The sequence below is a fragment of the Glycine max genome, chromosome 14 (genome assembly GCF_000004515.6).
Source record: "Glycine max cultivar Williams 82 chromosome 14, Glycine_max_v4.0, whole genome shotgun sequence".
NCBI classification, from domain to species: Eukaryota; Viridiplantae; Streptophyta; class Magnoliopsida; order Fabales; family Fabaceae; genus Glycine; species Glycine max.
In genome coordinates this window covers 2,772,536-2,792,970 of record NC_038250.2, presented here as the reverse complement: position 1 = coordinate 2,792,970, position 20,435 = coordinate 2,772,536, and the positions used below count along the sequence as shown (strand labels likewise).

At 30.3% G+C, this 20,435-nt stretch overlaps 3 protein-coding genes across 3 annotated transcripts; 2 read left to right on the top strand and 1 right to left on the bottom strand.

The window, feature by feature from the left end:
* Window positions 1–776: 776 nt before the first annotated feature.
* CYCB1;3 (mitotic cyclin b1-type) lies at window positions 777–3,510 on the bottom strand. The gene is made up of 9 exons (NM_001250889.2): window positions 3,196–3,510; window positions 2,894–3,023; window positions 2,735–2,789; window positions 2,352–2,594; window positions 2,137–2,253; window positions 1,792–2,040; window positions 1,534–1,695; window positions 1,251–1,432; window positions 777–1,146 (listed from the first exon to the last, which is right to left on the bottom strand). Exons 1-9 carry the CDS (start codon window positions 3,233–3,235, stop codon window positions 1,005–1,007), a joined length of 1,320 nt encoding a protein of 439 aa, NP_001237818.2. The 5' UTR covers window positions 3,236–3,510; the 3' UTR covers window positions 777–1,004.
* A 7,338-nt stretch (window positions 3,511–10,848) lies between these two features.
* Window positions 10,849–11,400, top strand: LOC102659826 (RING-H2 finger protein ATL39). The gene has a single exon (XM_006596536.1). The coding sequence runs from the start codon at window positions 10,849–10,851 to the stop codon at window positions 11,398–11,400; it is 552 nt and encodes a 183-aa protein (XP_006596599.1).
* Window positions 11,401–14,129: 2,729 nt separating this feature from the next.
* LOC100526961 (uncharacterized) lies at window positions 14,130–16,801 on the top strand. Its single transcript, NM_001249602.2, is given in 2 exon segments — window positions 14,130–14,368; window positions 16,238–16,801. Coding segments are annotated over 2 exon segments (714 nt in total). The 5' UTR covers window positions 14,130–14,151; the 3' UTR covers window positions 16,735–16,801.
* The last annotated feature ends 3,634 nt before the right edge of the window (window positions 16,802–20,435 follow it).

Genomic DNA, 20,435 nt, shown 5'->3' with positions numbered 1-20,435 from the left:
GGTGTCTTTTTTTTTTTTTTTTTTCCTTCAAGCAATGGTATGTCTTCCTGAAAGATAACAAGTTTAATGGACACATTAATCAGTCCCAACAACATGTTTGCAATTCCAAACCCTATAGAAGAAACAGAGGATGAAGAAGCTACATTACTCAGGAAGAGCAGATAGTCATGCAACAGAATTCTCCTCAAAGAGTATCATTTCCCCTTCCCAAACGCCAAAACGATTAATTTAGTCTAGCTCACAAACAAAAATCTATAAATTTTGTAGCTTGTTCATATTTATTTATTCTTTGTAAAGTCCACTCTCCACTGGGTTCTGACATTGAAATTAATTTTTTTCCAAACGGCTCCCCTCCTTGTGGTCTCAGAAATCCCACTGGGTTCTCTGACATTGAAATTAAATTTTTTCCAAACGGCTCCCCCCCCTTGTGGTCGGTCAGAAGTCCTCGTGAACGCAATTCCCAACAATGATCCTTTTTAACTCATTTATAACTCATTCCCAACTTTACTTGCCAGAAAAGTCGTGACCTACCTGTTTTTCGTCTTGTTTGCCACGCACAGTTTTTTTTGTACTTGATAGATTGTTCTTGGCTGCATCATATGCTGTACTTGAGGGTTTATTCAAAATATTGATGATGATGCGAGATGAAACCATATTCTGAACGTATTGCGTAAGCTTTCATAGCAATATTTTTTGGAGCATCAAATGAGAATAACAACCACACAAAACATGAAAAGCATTGTGGCAAAAATATTAGAAGAGAAGAAGAATGAGAGTTAATTGACAAAAAGCTCACTCAATATTTCCCAGCAATATTTCAAATTCTGCTTTACACAAAAAGAATCATCAAACTTAGCTTGAGGCTTCAAGCAATTCCTAGCAAATTCCAAATACAAACACTTTTGTTTATCACACTGAAAAAAAATATAAACGAATATATAATATAGATCATAACAATCATGATCGGGGCCTAAAATAACCTAAACTTCCCCTCCTAAGCTTGCTCAAGACAGTGCTGACAAGTCCTTTGCTGGAGAAAGAAGAGCAACAGCAGAAAGATCCGAGTTAGAGAATTTCTTGTAAACTGCCCTAAGCTTACTTCCTGGTGCAGCAGCATGAAGGTTGGCCATGATTTTGGCGCAATCCCTGGCAGTAAAAATAAATAAGAGTCACTTCATGAATGTTGAAAAAACACACTACCCTACTTGCATTTTTAAAATACCAATTTGCTGGTCCAAGAAAATATTAACCTTAGTTGCTCCTCAGAGTAGCCTGTGTAGTGCATCAAAGTGTTTGTCCAGAAAGGGCTCCTTCCAAGGGTACATCGAGCCGCAAACACAGCAGAAGCAGCAATCAGAGAAGGACGGTACAAGATTACAGTAGGATAATGCATCAATCCAAGTTCAGCAAGGAAAAACACCATGTTCTCCATCTACATTCATGAAAATTAGGCACATTCATCAGGCCATTCCACTCTGGAATCTTCTAAAAAAACACAAAAGCTTAACATAACAACCAACTACCAAAATATACCTCTTTGTCAGACGGAGTGGAGGCTTTGGTATACCTAACCAAGAAGTGATAGGGTGTTGGAACTGTTAAGTACCATTCAAGCTTCCTAAGGATTGTTTTCTCCATCATCAACACTTGTTCACTAACATAAGCATTGTCTGATATGCACACAAAGTCATTAACCTACAAACATACATTGGAAATCCACACCATAACTCATAAGTAAGCACTTTCTCAAAACATGATCCATAAATCATCATAGAAGAGAAGGAATTCCACCTCTGGTGCCCATATCTCTTCATATTTTGAGGCTATCAGCATTGAGCTGATGCCAACCAGCTGAAGCTCCCTTCTAGGCACAGCCTTCACAGACAGGAACCGATCGACAATGTTCAAGGTCAAATAAAGAGTTTCTGGCATGAGCTCAAACTTCCTATGCACTTCTATCAACCAGTCCACAAGGATTGACCTCATCTTGGCATTAATATCTGGCTGCGAACCCATGTAGTCATGCACACAACCATCTTCCTGTTTCATCAAAATCAAATACATATATATAATATAAGAAGTGCATAGGAAAAAGGGTTATAGGGATTAAACAAAGAAAAAAGCATAGAGCATTACTTCAGTCTCTTTGTAAAATTTGTAGATATCATCGATGTACTCGGCTGCTGCCAATTCATTGTCCATGTCAGTTGCATCAATGTTCATCACAAAATCCCTTGGAAGTCCGCAAGCAGCCTGAGGTTAACAAGTTGTTAGACCATGTACCAGAAAAAGGGCACCCCACAACAAAGTCCCAAACCACATTTTTAAAAAATGAAGAAAAAAGGATCAACCTTGCTTCTAGCAGAGAGAACAGAACTGAAGGCCTTGGCATTCTTCATGGCAGATTTTTCCCTTGCCTTTTTTCCCTTCACAGCTTGCTTTTCGTCTGATTCATCATCAGAGCTAATCACAATCACTTCAGGTTCTTCTTTAGGCTTCTTAGCTGCTCCCACCTTTCTAGCAGGAACAAAATTCCCAACACCAACCCCATCAGTTGCCACCACTGCTCCGTTGTTCACTTCAGTGCTTGATTTCTGGATAACAACCATTCACAAAGATTTAGAGACACATCCGTTACCGAAAAGAAAACAAATTTCTTCACTGGTTTCTTTGAAAATCAGACAGGTAAAAACTAAAAAGGTCCAAAAAAAATCAGGTTAAAGAGAATAACAACCTTATTCTTTTCTGTTGCGGCTTGTGCATTGGCCAATAGTTGAGCACGAAAGTTCCTAGTAAAAAAGAAAAGAGCAGAATTAGGCAAAAGAAAACAGAAGAAAAATTATGAGAGCTTAAAAAGATAAAACATTTCAAAAGAAAAGAAAAAAGAAAAAACCTTGTGACAGGTTTAGACACGTTAATTCCATTTCCATGGCCTTGTTTACCCACGAGATTCCCAATATCTTGCAGCACCCTTCTGTTTCTTCCTTCACCGCCCATGTTTTTCTGCTTATTCTCACCACCAACTAAACCACACACAAAAAAAAAAATCACAAAAGGGGGAATTTCAGAAACGAAAAAATAAAAACCCAAACTTTATCCAAACAAACCTTAAAACCTAAAACCCAAAAACATTCAAACATTTATCAACACCGGCAGCAAGAAAACAACAAAAAGGAAAAAAAGAAGAACAAAAACCATTGGTGGGTTGTTGCTGTTGTTCCAATCTGGAAGCCATGATAACACTTTGATGCGGTTCTTGAAACGTTGACCCGAAAACACCGCCGAGGGTCGAGAACAGAGACGTCAGAAAACCCTGAAGACCACCGTTCCGCGCCTCTCCTCCGCCGCTCACGTCGGTTCTCGCCACCGCGGAATCAAGCAACACTGTTTTTGTTTGTTGTTGGTAGCAACCTTTTTCCCTCTCTCTATCTCTCTCTTTTGCTTCTACGCCGAATGAACGAAACGAAAGTATGAAACAGTGTGTTTACTTCTTTGTTTCTTTGTTCCTTTGAGAAATGAAACGTTTGGGTCTACGGCTATGTTTTTTTATACGACAACACCCTCACCTCCAACGGTCAATTTTATATTCAATCTTGACCGTTGGATTCTCTTTTGCATCAACGGCCACTATTCGTTTACTCACTTTCCTTGCGTTTTTTTATAGCCGTTACACTCACTTCTCATTCCCTGAGTTTAACCGCTCCTCCTGCTTTCGCTGCTATGGCATCTTCTTGTTCTTATCCCTTTTTTTTAGTACTAACGAAATAAAAATAGATTCTTGGGTTAATAGTAAAATTAGTCCTTAAAGTGTGAAAGTGCAATGATATTGGAAATTGAAAAATATAAATATAAATATAGTGGAAAAAGCACCACAAACTCATTTTACATTAGATTTATTTTATTATTGAGTTATAATATTTAAAAATTATAATAAATTGTATTTTTTATAATTAATTTGACATTAAATTACAAAATTTAAAATTTAATTTTGTCACATTTTATACGTTTAAATATTAAATTAAAATTAAAATTAAAATTTTTCAAATATCAATTTATCATCTAAACTCTTTCACTTTCTCTTCACTTTTACACTTTAGTATAATAATTAATTATTAATATGATAATATACTTACCGTCTTAGTATTATACAAGTGTGCTTTGATTTATTTTTAAATTAAACTAAATTTATCATTAAATTTTTATATTGAATTTTCTAAATTTTTTTAAAACAAGTAAGTATTGAATATTTCTAATTACATTCATTAATTTGAATTCTTTAAATAAATTTGTAAAGCATTGATTAACACTTGCTTATTTTAAAATAGATTTTAGCATAAAATAATACTAGTATGTTTTTTAATGAAGGGGCTGACAAGATTTTCAAAACCTATGCGTTGAAAATTAACGGCTAGTTGGATCGAAAACACTGGTAAATCAGACCAATTTAGTTTAAATACATCACATAATCAGTCCTGAGAATAATTAGTTAAAAAATTTAAAAATCAGTCAATAATTAATAAAATAGTACAAAATGGGTTTATAATTGGACAGTAAAAATGGTTTAAAAACATTATTTTATTTTATTTTTCTTAAAAATATTAAAATCAATTTAAGGTATTTGTTATGTTTTGCTTATGCACATTGTTTTTTTAAGGATTTTATGAACATCGTTGTGTATTACCAAAATGTAGATTTAAATATTATGTTATATTTAATTTAAATTGTTATATGTAATTTGATTAAATTTTTTATTTAGTTTCTATAGTTACAAAAGCTTTCTCCTTTACTTCATATATATTTAAAAGCATTTCATTTAGCTCCTATAAATATTTTTAATCTCTTTTAATCCTTGTTGTAGGGACTAAAAGAAAATAAAATGATATATGTAAAATTGAATAAATTAAAAATGGTATACGTAAAAACTAAAATATGATGTTTTTAAGTATAGGGATGGAAAAATAGAGTGTGTGTGCTTTTTTTGTAAATTTAGGAAACAAAATGGGTAATAAAATCATGAAAATTGTTAGAAATACACTATTTGACATTCATTTAAATATGTTTTGCCTTGAAACATACAAAAATAAAATGTGGATTCACATCTTATAATATTTAACGATTCTCTTATGATTTTATAATTTTTAATAAATTTTAATCAATAATAAAATTAAAATATTTTACTAACACTTCTCTTAACATGATATGTCCTGTTAATTTGAACTTTTTTCTCTCCATTTACACAATTAATAAAATGAACGTCATTCCCAAAAAAAATAACCTAGCTCATGGTTTTGTTTAATTGTACTTTTTATTTTTCTTAATTTTTTAATTTTGTGAATTTCATCTCTCTATATTGTTCACCTTAATTGTTAATTACTTTAATTGTGCAAATTTAATTCATTCATTAACAAGATATAATTTTAAAGAAAAAGTCTAACTTGATATGTGCGATAGAGTATTACGTTAACATAGATGTGCATATATGACAGTCCATTAGAGTGTCATGTAAATATTTTTATTAAATATTAAATATGAAGTTAACAAATGCGTTAAAATTGCAGAATTGAAACCATTAAAAATTATTATTTTTTTAAATATTAATAATAAGACAAAATTTGTGAAATTAAGTAAGTCGGGAGATAAAAAATGTAATTAAAAATAAATTTTTCTTCTGACTAATTTTTATAAAAAAAACCCTTTTACAATAGAAGCCCTCCCAAAAACAAATTCCGAATAAATTTACGTTAAACATATCTACAAAGTGACTAAACATTCAAATTTAAAATATGTTTTCTAAAAGTACTCTTTAATTGGTTTGAGTGAAAACGTTTTCAAATACGATAAAAAAAATGAGGAAAACATTTTTATGTAAAACAAGGGTTTTATATAATTATATTTTCTTTTTCTTACTTTTTTAATTAAATAAGAAACTATTTTTTATTCAAATAATAAAAAATAAATCATTGTTATACTTGTTTTTTATTTTGTATTTTCGACAAAATAGTAGGTTGTAAAAACTGGCATAAAAGTCCCAAGTAGCAATTGAGACAATATAAAATCCTTTTTCTCCACTAATGACTTACCGTTTTTATAATTGTTTCAAATGCTAAAGTATTCAGTCATGAATTTTGTAAAGTTTTACTAATTAATGCCTTAAAGTTAGAATTAAATATTTTAAATTATTTTTAAAAATGTAAGTAGTAAATATTTTTGTATGTATTTAATACTTTCTGATAAAAACTTTTACTTTAATGTCTTTAAATAATATTTTACAGAATTCATTAATATTAATATTAATATTTACTAATTTTAAAGAAAAAATAAACATCAAATAATTAATGTTTACCATTATTAATATAAAGGATATGTATTTAATCAGAAAAAAATTATAAAAAAATGACAAGAATAAATTTAAATTATAAAACTATAAGTGAATGATTTTACATATTTTTCAGTTAATATTAAGAATAATTCTTCAATAGCAAGGGATCAATCCATCTTAAATTAAAGATATCAATATTGAAATAAGCATGTGTATGGTCTTTTCAATTGAATCTTAACTAATTGACATGTTCAAGAAACCTACATTACTAGAAAAGGTGTTTTCTACGACAATCAAGAACCCTCTTAATTTATTAGTGATGACAAATTTTGTAAATATATAATTTTTCAACAAAGATGTTGGATAAAAAACTGTTTTAAAAGATTGTCCTTCTAGATGTTCTAGGACGGGTTTTAGAAAATCATCTTAAAAATAAGTATCTTTTTATCTCCCATCTTATTATATGTTTGTGACACTCTCACTCATTCAATTTTGAAACCCTAATCAATTAACTACGTCGGTTTTTATTGGTTAATTAAATGGGTTTTTATATCTGTCCCTAATTAAACCCGGTCAATTATATCTCCATGAAAGACACTAGCTAACAATTAAACCACACTGTTCAAGGGTTGAGGTCGGGAACACACATTTTGGCATCAAATTTGACAAACGTAGGGCATATATATGTAACCTTGAACGATAAAAGGAATCTTGTAATGTTTCTAAGCAAAACCTTTATATATGGAATCAGTGTTATCTGTGGTAGAAAACGCCTTAGGATCGGAATTGAAAATTTACTGGCCCAAAGAATTAACCGAATTTGATCATCCAAGATTGAAGACAATTATATAAATTATGTGCAGCTGAACCTTCAACCTTGGGTACATGCTGGAACTGATTTTGTTCAATTTTTTTATTGGGGGCAAATATTTTCTCAAAGATCAAATTATTGTGGTCATTACAACTGCTAAAGTTTTCCCAAGAAAGAAATTAACCACCTATATATATATACCGAAACGCAGAAAGCCAGAAACTATATAAAAGAAAATGGAGATATATATCCCAGGCACCCAACAAGTTCATATTTGATCAAATCAAAAATCGGAAATGACAAATTTAATTACTGATCAAAGATTCAAAATTACTTATTAACTATTGTCATAATTAAGTGCCTATAAGTTATTTGCATTAAGAAATTAAAAAGCCATACTTTACGAAAACTATTCATCCTGTATTGATAATGAAACCTTTTAAGAAATTAATAAGTAATTAATTTTTAGAGGAAATCGTCACTTTTTTATTTATTAAAAAGGCTAATAATGCATGTGTAGCTTTGTGAGGAAAGGACGTCGCGTACGTGCATGCATGTGATGATTAGCTGGATAAGTGCTTTTCTAAGACAGTCATGTGACGAATGACGTTGAAGCCACGAAGCGCCTATGTACGTGTCATGATTTTTACCATTCCCATTCGATTAAACTCTATTTAGCCAATTGTTTAGTAGACAAATTTTAGGAAACTTTGAATATATCCCAAAAAAATAATTATTTTCTTTGTAGTTGTTTTTGACTGGAGATGAAATATCGATTTAAGTAGAGAATATAACATAGGCAATGTTTACAATAATGTGTCTATTTGTTATATTAATTGTTTATTATATTATAAAACCAATATTTTTTGTATAATTTTCTTTTTTGTGTGATTATGATACTAATATAAAATATTTATTAATTTTATTGATAATGATTCATTTTTATTAAAAAAATCTGATTGATTATTTTTAATGAAATATTTTCTCTTAAATGTTTTTCCTTAACAATATTCAAACTCAATTTCTTGATTAAAAAATCTAATGCCATTCAGACAAACAACACCTTACAATCAGTCCCGTTAGAACTAACACCTATTATACGTGCTATATACAAGTTTACGTTCATCAAAACACATAAGAGAAAACACAAGATAAACCTTAATGCATTAAGAAATTTATTTTCCATAATGTGTGCATACATTATAGAAATTATAGTTCACGTATCATATTAGTAAAATTAATAGATTTATCTATGAAACTACATTATGAAAACTATTTTTTGTAAAATCTGCGGGGTGGGGGAACCCTCACCAGACATTGAAGAAGGGAAAGGAAATGAGGAGAATAACTCAGAGCAAGAAAAGATAAGGTCGAAGGGAAAGTAAAATGGCTTAAATGAGGTGGACGTGATGAGAGTATTTTTGGTGTTAGAAAACAATTAGTGAGGGTCTTTTTGGTGTTAGCAAAATACAATAAAAGGAAGGGGTGTGAAAAGAATAAAAAAATTGTCAAAAGAAATGGCCTTTTCTTCTTATCATTAGTGAATTCGAAATTTAGCCTTTTTTTATATTATTTTCCTAAAGAAAGGGCTAGAATCCATACATTAATGAGAAGAAAAAGTCCATGAAGAATGAAGCGGTGGAGATTAAAGGAACGACAACACCACACATATTCGCCTTTAACTATCATTAAAAAAAGAAAAACTCTAGTCCAAAGTCTTTAAGTATCATAAGAAAAAAGTCTAGTCCAAAGTTCGCTGACTTAATTCAGCCACTTCTAAGTTATTTTCCATTTAATTAGACTACTATAGCTGCAAATAATGCTCTTGCCTCATAGAAAGGTCATTTTTATCTTAGTGAAAATGATATATTTGTTATTAGCCACTATTATCTATATATGACATGAGCAAAGGTTATGTAGTTTTGATATTTTCAATCTTGATTTATCACGATTATGGATTTTTACTCTTTTGGTCAACCTCTCTTTTTAGATTCTCAAGCTGCCACGGATACCAACTTCACCTTGTGAACTTTAAAACTTTGAAATGCATGTGCTAAATCACTACATCCAGTTAACTAAATGTTGTTTTAGAAATTTTGACTTATGAAATAGTAATGTCTCATTTCTTTTCTTTCTTTTTTCATCACCAATTTCTTTATCCTGAGAAACTATTTTTTATTGATAAGGATTTTGCGTTTGTTCTGTCCACTTTTTTTTAAAAGAGCCAGAAATTGAGCTACTTTTTTCTTGTTCTTTTTGTCACGTTGCTTTCTCAGTATTAGACGGGAAAAAAACTAAGATTAAACATACAATTTGGTCGTGTATGTGTACAAACCTATTAATTAAATCAGTCACTATATCTATATGAGCAACCGCAACCGATTTATTTCCTACCATCATACGTTAAATTTGAACTCTTTTAAGCATTCTTGTCTTTATACGTATAGTTCATTCTTAATTATAAATGCATTCTACTAACTTAGTCCTTATATGTGTAGTTTATAATTATTCTTAATTTAATTCCATGTGTAAGAAAGTGTATTATGATACCAACTAATCTTTGCATAGTTCGTGGATATGAGTCTTATTAATTCTTTCTTCTAAATTAAAAAATTCAATTACATATCACATAGAAATTGATTGAGATTGAAATATAAATATAGGCCAGCCACACTTGTGATGGTTCCCAAAGATCCAATATGACCACTTAGGTCTACGTTGCCACATTGTTGTTCAATGGAAGCGAACGGACTCTTTTAGAAGTTTGGCCCGCGTATTTTTTTTTTTTTTTGGTGTGATAGTTTAAAACTATATAATAAATAAACGATCAATTCGATTCCTTAAGCGTCACCCTCTCTCTCAACTCTTCAACTAATGAAATTATATAAGTTATTCCTAAAATATTAAAGATCATGCTACATAGTCCTCAAGTATTAAAAAATTCTTGAAAACATTCCTTAATGTTAGTAAAGTATATCAACTCCAAGTTAAAACTAAATTGATAGATATTTAATACTTTATTTAGCTTCTAGTTATATAATTTGATTAGTTTAAAGATTATTTAATATTTTATTAGTTTGAAGACCAACACCTACATGTTTTGTATGTAGCAGCAAATGCATCCGCCACATACTGCTACCATCGTGTCACTTCCTTATGCCACCACCGCCCGGACCCTTCTTCCTCTTCTTTCTTATATAAGAAACCACCAAAGCTAGTTTCAAACATCACTAGCTAGCTACCCATCAAAGAGTTAAAACTATCATATATATATTCATATATCTACCTCCATACAAAATGTCCAAAGTTTGATAACAATAATTATTTTTTCATCTTTAGTAATATTAATTATTTTAATATATATATATATATATATATATATATATATATATATATATATATAAAAGGAAACATTTTATATAAAATGAAAGAATTAAATTTAACCTATATTATATAATTATACAAAAATAATTAAGATTTAATTTTAAAAAATCATATATTTTTTTTAAAAAATATAATTTTTTAAGTGATCATGTAATATTAAATTTTGAGAATTTATACTTGATTATATTGTTTAAATTTAATTTTTTACTTTTATATAAGATACATTTTATATGATATGTTTTTTCACACATATATATATATATATAGAAAGTGTGGTCTCATGGTTAATTTAAAATTTTGTTGTAGATTGGCTTGGTACTGAAACAGTTGAGAAATGGGGCTTAGCGAGTCTCTGAACCTACATGATGAAAACTCGAAGGCGGCAGCGGGTGTGAGTGCGGCGATGTCTTTGATCTTAGGTGGGATTTTTGTGTTTATAGTGTGTTATTATGTCTGCATTCGTCTTCGCTCCCAAACCCACAGAGACGTGCCTGCTGCCGCCGCCGTCGCCGCCGTCAGTGACCAAGAAACGGTCGAGAAGTGTCCCGTATTCGTTTACTCGACGGTGAAGAAGGAGAATGTGGCGGCGGAGGAGTGCGCCGTGTGCTTAGGCGAGTTTGAAGACTGTGACGTGGTAAAGATGCTACCAAAATGTGAACATATTTTCCACCAGCATTGTATTGATGCGTGGTTACCCTCACACATGAACTGTCCCATTTGTCGCCAGAAGGTTACGTTTGATAATAATGTGTCAAGGGAAGAACAAGAAGAAGAAGTACTAGGTACAGAGTCCGAGGTGGCAGGGACAACAGCGGAACCTGAAACTGTTGTGGGACCCGAGGAGGACGTTGGACAACAGCACTCTGAGTCTGAGGTTCTTGCTTGAATCGCGTCTGAGGATTCATCCTTTTAATTCCCTGTGTTGGTGCATTTTACCAACATTAATTATGTTGTCTGACTAACTTAAAACTCCTGTTTGATTTTTCTAGTTATGCTTAGTTTATGAATTTTGTGGATCCAAAAAAGGTGTTAATATATGAGAAATTTTATTAAAGATGATGAAAACAATTTCTTTTGCAAAGATTAATGGTTACCAAAATTATTAGAAACTTCGCATCTATAACGTTGTTGAAAAAAAAAAAAGGACGAGTTTATTATCTATTTAAAAAAGTGACTTTGCTATGAAATAATTTATTATTTAAAAAAAAATAAAAAAAAATTAATGTATTCTTATTTACAATCATAAAAATCACCTTTTTAAGAAAAAATAATTTATGTTAAGTTATTCAAAATAGCTTTTGATTTAAATCAGGTTTTAGATTATTTTGAACAGTCATGTTTTTTTAAAATAATTATATTTTTTAAATCTTTCATGGAAAAAATGTTAACATGTTATGTTTAAGAGTGTAACGTAGAGAGTAAATTACCTTAAAGAAATTATATTTGCCTACTAGTCGTGTGGAGATAAATATATATATATATATATATATATATATATATATATATATATATATATATGTTATCCTTAAGAAAATCTTAATATCAAAGTTTGAATTAGTTGAATTTATGGGATTAAATTATGAAAAATTCGGTGTATCTAGTTTAACTGTGGTAGATATATCATCATCACCGTCAGGAGTAACATACCGTAAGATGATTTAAGTTCATTGATGGTTATGCGAAATATGCGGCAAAAGCACACTAAAATTTGTAAAAGGAGAGTGAATCTAAGAGGAATCATTGACAAATAAGAAAAATTTAAGAGCAATATAATATAGAAAAAAAGAATAATGATATGATGTCTGTAATAATAATGAAAGGGATATCGGATACGGTCAATCTTAAGATTGCACCGAATCAACATATGAAGTACAATTATGCAAAAACTAACACCAACTCTAAGAAGCCTACTCATAGGTCTTGTTATATTGGTTAAAAATTATATTAATAAAACACCATATTAGTATATGCTGTATTTTTTTATTTTTTATTTTTTCGGTTGTGTATTTGTCTAGAACAAATTTTTTTTATCCAAATTATAGCTGAAAAACATAGCATCACATTAGGGTTTGGACATCATTTTCAGGACCAACTAACCTCTCTACTTGCTATGCAAAAAGTCAAACCCAAGTAGTTGCATCGTTTTATTGCTATATTGAAATACTTGCATGTGTAAAATTCCAAAACTGCACTAAATAACGAAGGTACAACCAATGCTGTGTTGTTAAAGGGGTGGCATTTTATAGCAAAGGATATGAATTCATGTCATTTTCAATGTAACCAATACATCTATTTTCCCCAGGCATTTTGATTGATAAAATATATATGACGAATAGAAAACTTGAGTTTGGTGCTTAAAATCGTGATATCTCAAGTTCCCTTATTTAGTTTCTGCAAAGCTTTTTAGTGTAGAGTCAACAATGATTGTCTCAATTTAATTAGTTTAAGCCATAACAACTGGTACCAATCCTGACAAGGAAAACTTCAATAACGTTCAGTCACTATATATATTACTCTAAAGACAAATTAAGGCAAGTTAAAAATACTGAATTGACTTACGGACAGGCTCTATTCTAACTAAAAGTAAGTGATCATGAAGGGAATAAATTTTGAATAAGAATAATTAAGTCATTTACAAAACAATCGAATATTATATGTTAGTTTGTTTGGAATGTTTTTTTTTTATAATTTTAACAAATTAAACGGATTATCCTTTAGAAGTACAGTAAATAAAATGCTCTAATTTGTCAATATTTCCGCCTATTATTTTTAAAAAATTTAAAATAGAATTGTCCTACGAAGATAAGATATCAACGATTAGGAGTTTTCCCTTTATTTATTCCTTGATATTCTAAAAGCATCACTTATTATATCCAAGTTTATAATAATGAATGGGACATCTAACCAAGATATGTCATCGACCCACCGTTTTGGCTCATTCCACGTGTCAACTATCACATGGCTATTTTTGTTGGGATTCTCTTACAAATGAGTGATGATGAAATCCAAACTATGAGATTTCCCCTATTGGAACTTCTGAGACTTGGAAGTTGGATTTCCTTCCAGCTTTTACCCACAGTGAGAATTTGTTCCTCTCTGTTTTTCCTTCTTTTATACATGGCATAATTTTTTTAAAAAAATCTAAAATTAAATGGATCTTGGTAGCTTAAAGTATTAGATTTTTTTAGTGTGAAATATATGTGAATTTTGTTTATAATTAATCTTTGTTAATAAATTTAGTTTGATCATCTTTATTGAAGTTTCTTTTTTTAGTTATATTTTTGTTTTTTAATTTTTAAGACTTAAATATGAAATGTTACTGAGAGTTGGAATCCAATTTCATTTGTTGGTTAAAAGATTAGAATTTGACTCTCCACTTAAAAAAGATATCAAGTTGAACAGAGAAACTAAATTAAATGTATCTGAAAAAGATGTAAAGAAAACAACTATACTTGTCTGACACAAATTATTGAGAGCAACATGGAGCAGTGACTATTTTAGTAATTCAGCAGAAAGTCAGGGCCTCATAACCACTCCATAGCTGGCAGCACAAGAATCCCACATTCTCATTCTCTTAAGCCTGTCATTAAAAACCAGTTTCTCTGTACTTCATACATTTTCACAAACCCCAAGAAGAATGGAACAGGGAAGAAGAAGAAGAAGCTCTTTTGGTCCTATGTCCTCAACTATTCCTTGTCTTCTCCTCCTTTTGTTCTGTCTCTCAGGATCTGCTGAGGCCTACAAGAATTACACAGTTGGCGACTCTTTAGGATGGTTTGACAATACTGAGAAATCCAATGTCAATTACCAGAAGTGGGCTGACAGTAAAGAATTCAGCTTAGGAGATTTCCTCAGTAAGTTTCTTCATCATGATGTTTTTCTGCTTACAATCCTTGTTTGTGTGTTTTGTTGTTGTCTTTGAAAGAAGTGGCTAAGTAGAGCTTGAGGAATTTTATTGTTAATGTTTTGGCCTTTTGTCAATGATTTTAGACAATTTCTTATGGCATGGTTGTTCTAGTTTTATTTCCTTGATCTGATCTCCAATTTGCCTTGATCTGTTTTTATTTGACTGAAACTCAACACACCACTATGATATCTAATCAGATTTAGAAAAAATACTGGATTGGAAAGACAGATCATATTACATCAGTCATCCCATAACTTTTCAATGTTTTTATTTTTTTTTATTTTTTTTATCTTTGCTTTTAAAGCAATCAAATTATCTATTTTCTCTTCACAATTTCTCTACCCGTCACTTGTATGATGGAGGAGAAGCAAAACTATATCATTTACTTATATTTTTATTTTGGAATTTGTTTTAGCATAACATACTTCTGAGAGTGTCACAAAAAATAGGTTGGCTTCAATCATGGTACTATTGTGTGTTGTTTCCCTCTGCAGCATATATGCTGTTTTTTGGGTACTTTGTGTCATATTCTTAATATATTAATATTAGTCGATTTAGAAAAAGTTAGGCTTAAATTGGAAGTACTAAGAGAAAGGCATCACTACTCTTGTTGGTATTTTTCTGGAGTCTGCCACACGATCCACAAACGTTAGTCTCAACTAAAGTATTCAATCTTCCATTTGACGCAGCACAATAGCTAACAAAGAAAATTACTGTTAGTTACCATTTGTCCCTTTTTGGGTAGAAGGGAAAAAGAAAAATACGATACCCAAAATGACTTAAAACAACTACTAGTAGTACTTTTTGTTATTCTTTTCTTTTGGTACAAATATTCTGTTTTGATACTCTGGTTGAGTGGCCACTCAATTCTACTAGTTTAATTTTGCTTTTATGTAAAAATTGTAATAATAATATTCTGAGACGAAGGAAAAACTGAGGAAAAGGACTTGCTTTAAAGCTATTAGTCAAATTGAAGCTAACCATAAACCGTTACACTTATAATTGGCGATGATTAAGCTATCATTTAATAAAGCCATACGTTTTATGAAGCATAAATTAAGAAAAAGAAACATTGACTTGGACCAAACACTTAGAATAAACCATTTCCACGTGTAGCAGGGGAACATTCAGTTGGGCAGAAAAGTAGGTAATTCTTTGAACAACAGACCATTCCAATGTTTTACAGTTTCCGTCTATTAAATTTTCTGCTCATAATCCTATTGAATACTTTGAACATGGAGGTTTTGTTGGCTGTTTGGTATTAATATTTATGATATCCTTTTTTCACCTCGCAATAACATGCTTTGAAATTAGGTTGTAATTCTTGCAAGCATCTTGCAATACAATTTTAGTATAATTTCTATATGTTGTCGGTTTAACAAATTTTATACTATTGAACAATAAAAAAATTACCTTATACGACTTTTAAGATGTATTATTATAAGAATCATCAAAATTATTGTATACCAGTTGAAATAGAGATACTTTGTGTCTTTATTTTTATTTTTTAAAATAAAATGTAAAAAAGCAAAAACCAGTTGAAGAAAATAGTGACAATAATTATATTTTAAAGATTTATGAAAGAAATACAAATAATTATATATTAAAAAATAATCCAAGAATATGAAATCTGTATACCAAATAGAATAATTATCCTTAATAGTTATAGATTATCATTTGTGATTGATTAATAGTATAGATACTTTACTATATGGTTGCATATATTACTCATACAATTTTCTCTATAATGCTCTATTATTATGATATCAAATAATCTTACCAAACAACTTTTGATTTTTGGGTATTGTTGCTGCAGTTTTCAACACGGATACTAACCACTCAGTGGTTCAAACATACAATTTCACCACATATAAAGAATGTGACTATGATGATGCACAGGATAAGGACACAACCCAATGGTCAGCAGCTGATCCATCCAACACCCAAACACATCCTGTGACAGTGTCAGTTCCTTTGGTGAAGGAAGGGATGACATACTTCTTCTCAGGTGATTATGATGGTGACCAATGCAAGAGTGGACAACACTTCAAAATAAATGTGACTTATGGACAAGGGTTGCCAAAGAGTCTTAAATCCCCAGAAGATGCACCATCTCCTGCTAGTCCTGTTGCTGGAGATGATGAATCAGCGCCAGACACTATTGTTCCTTCTAATTTCAGTCACCCCAAAGAAGAAAGTGATGATGACAAAGCTAGTGATAGTGACAAACAGAAATCATCTAGTTCTATTTCAATCTCAATGTATGCACAACTTCACATTGTCTTACTAGGGATACTACTTTTCTTGTTTTAAAGAGTGGAGATTTATTTTATATTATTTTTTAATTATAGATATATGCTACTATTATTTTATCTATTTTTTTATTGGGTGTGAGTGAGACAGTGGGGTTTTGAGTTGAATTGTGAGCTAGGATATACCACATGTTATTGTTGTAAACTAAAATAATGTAACAATTAATTACAATCCTTTATTGCTAATTTGCTATATGAGTTTCAATTTAATTAGATCATATATAATATTGCTTGTCCCTTTATATATTCTCGAGTTTTCCCCCCTCCTTTTTCTATTGTTGCTGGCAACTTCAAGAGTGGTGAAGTTTAGTAAAGACAAAATGCATGGTGCCTGAGGAAAGGATAAAATGAGACATAAGGAGGGAGTTGGTTGGAGGTTGTAATTATTGAGATAACTAAGAGTAACTAGAAATCTGTTTGAATACAAGGAAGTGTTTTTGAAAGGTTTTTTACTTGGAAAAAAACTATATTTTCAATAAAGTTTCAAAAGCTCTTCTAACTTGTATTTATATAGGCCCTAATTGGTTATGTTTTGTTTATTAGCACTACTAAAAAACCACTAAATCATAACTAATAATGTCGGCACCTACCCGTATCAAGTATCATGCCATGACATATGTTACTTTCATGTAAATTCACGTGATTATATTTTATGTCAGGGTATGTGAAAGCACGTGTAGCGGCATAAACTTTTTTTTTCTCAACTTTTCTTGACTTCTCTAGCTAATTTCTTTAGGCTTGATTTTTTTTTTTTTAAGATTTTGGAGTTCTATCTTAATATTCTAGGCTTCTCTTAACTTTATGAAACGCCATTGCTTAATGTTTATTGAGCAAGCTTACTTCACTTATACTACAAATTTTGGCATTCTTGTGTTGTGCGATTCACGTACTTTAGTTTTTTTTTATTAAATTTATAATATAAAATGTACTTGCATCCAAATTTAGGATTTCATTTTGCCATTACCTGATATAGACATTTCCTATGTGTTACAATTATATTTTACTCTTTTTGCAAGCGTTAGAAGTTATAAATATTAGGATTTTTTTTTTGTTCATTTGTCGCGAACAAACATTTCCTATAAAAATACTTTGATGGATTATGAATTTGTAATGGAGAACAAATAAACAAGTAATCTATATCCTTGAGTTGAGAGAGAATAATTTTTCAAACACATACTAAATTTAGGACGGGTCACAAGAATCAAACTATGGCATGTGCAAATGTGTATAAAAACTAAATCAGATGTTGAGATCCATAAAAACTAAAAGAAGAACGATTTCAGTGATAATGAAAAACAACGACATTGTTCTTCACTCTTCACTTCCAATGTTTCCAACAACACATTTTTCTTTCCACTCTTCCTTCACTTCAACCACCATTAGTACATGTATGCAATTGAGCTTGTCAACGTCTTTGTCATGCCCAACAACGACGCTTCAATGACAATGCTCACTGTCACCACCACTAACACTGTCACCAAGTGCTTCAAAATTGCCGTTGGTAGACATATGCTTTGTCACACCAAATTTGTCCCAACCGACGTTATCGTCTTTGGAGATGAGGAGGAGTAACAATATCATCACGAGATTCGCCTCTTAAATTTTATATCTGAGTCAGATCTAGATTGTGGTGAAAGGAAGTGGAAGAACGACAAAGTGCATGGCAGGTGATGAAGAGTACGACTCCCGTGTAAAATCATCACCACTCTATGCATTCTTAAACAATAAACCACCACCAAGCCAAGTTGTATGTGTTTGTGAGATCTGGGTTTTATTTGCAAACATTGCATGAATCTGAGCCTTCGTTTCTCTCGAATCTATTGGGGTTAGGGTTAGGCTTGGGTTTGACATCAGGATAATTTAGATATGATTTTATGGTTTGAGTTCCATATTTTTGGTTTGAAGAAGATGCAAGCATATGCGAGCAACACTCCTGGGTAAGATTGGGATGTTGCACCATCTTAGGGAATGCTTTGTCCTTTAATAAGATTGTTGAGCCAAGACATGTCCCTTTGATTCGTGACATGGAGGTTGTCAAGGGGGTTGCCATTTGTGTTTGGGCTTTTGGTTGTACCATCCATTTCTTAGCAACACCATTATTTTCATTATAAATTAAAGATAGTTGTGATTTTTAGCCGTCATTGTATTAGATGAATTATTTCAAAATTTAAAACATTACAAATGTTAATGGAATACTAATGTTATGAACAAAAAATTGAAGTAAGGACTAGAACAAAAATTTAATCATTTATTAGGGACAAAAGCATATTTAAACTTTTGAAAAATAATTTCTTTTAATTTTTTTGGTATTTATTTCAACTTTTAAAAACAATTAGAAGCTGAAAAAGAATACCAAATTTGACTAAAATCAAAAGCTATTTTAAGTTATTTCTCATAAAAAAATTGCTTATTTAAAGAAATTGAATTTTAAAATTGTAAACAAACATAGATTATATTTTATTTCAATTTCTAAAATATTGTTTTATACCATAAACACTTTTTTTAATCTCTTTGCATGTTTAGTTTCTTGTAGATGGTGAGTCAAGTCAAACCAAGTTTAACACAAAAGTAGGATGTTTGGTGATTAAAATAAAAAAAATATTTCAATTAGGGAAAATTATGGTGGAAAAAACAAGTTAACACTAAGACTTGGTATAAAATTTTAGGATTGGGGTTTGAAAAAGTTTTGAGATTGAGGTTCTCTAATTTTTGTGTTTGGGTTTTGATTCATAGTTTAGTGATTTGTGATTTTTCTTATCACAAGTTATCAATTTGAATTTTAAACTATGCTTTAATGAATTGTTGATTTTGTGTATTGAGGGTTGTTGATTTTGCTTACTGCATTAATAAACTTGTTGTATCTTATCATTGCTAAAAAATGTCTCAAACTAGCAACATTTAGTAATGTGATTGTTAGATTAAACTAGTTATCTATATTACTAGTCCATATGTCTCACATAATCACTCATTCACTCAAAGGTTATACTTTATGAACACAACTAAAAGGAATGACAAAAAATGGTTAAGAACCAAGATTGATAAAATACTAAAGTTGAATTCATAAAAAGATGAGAGGATTGAGACCTATAAAAATTATTGAGAGATATAAAAGTAAATATCATGCTAAACTAATTGATGACATAATAATTTATGTAGTGGTTATTATCATTGTTATATCTTTGTTCTTACCTTTCTTTTGGAAACATGAAATTGAAGGAATTTTTTTTAAAATTAGTGAGTCTCACAACTTCACTACCACTTCAATTCAAATATTTATTCTCAATTCCATTTCATTTAATTCTACTTTACCAAACAAAAGCTTAGTCATACTTGTCGTCAAGGACAAAAAAATGTTGTTCAAAGAAATTAAAATGAGTAAATTTTGTTGTTTAAGGATTAAAAATAAAATTTGAAAAAAAAATAGTTTCCAAATACATATTCAACCCCAAAATAAAACAAACCCTAGAGTTTATAGATTATAAACGCAAATAAAGGCCTATTAGGGTGAATTTATTTAAACTTAAAAAATCAACTTTAAAATAAATATTTTTTATATAAGCATTTTTTTTAAGAAGTGAATAGAATTTACTTCTTAAAATAAACAAAAAAATTGTTTTTTTTAAGGATCAACAATTTAGATAAACATACTAAAAAATAGAAAATTATTTATTTTATTAAAATAAATGCTTATTTCAACAAATA

Bases quoted from the DNA above. Each gene is read 5' to 3' on its own strand.
- LOC102659826 (XM_006596536.1), top strand. From the start codon at position 10,849: ATGGGGCTTAGCGAGTCTCTGAACCTACATGATGAAAACTCGAAGGCG.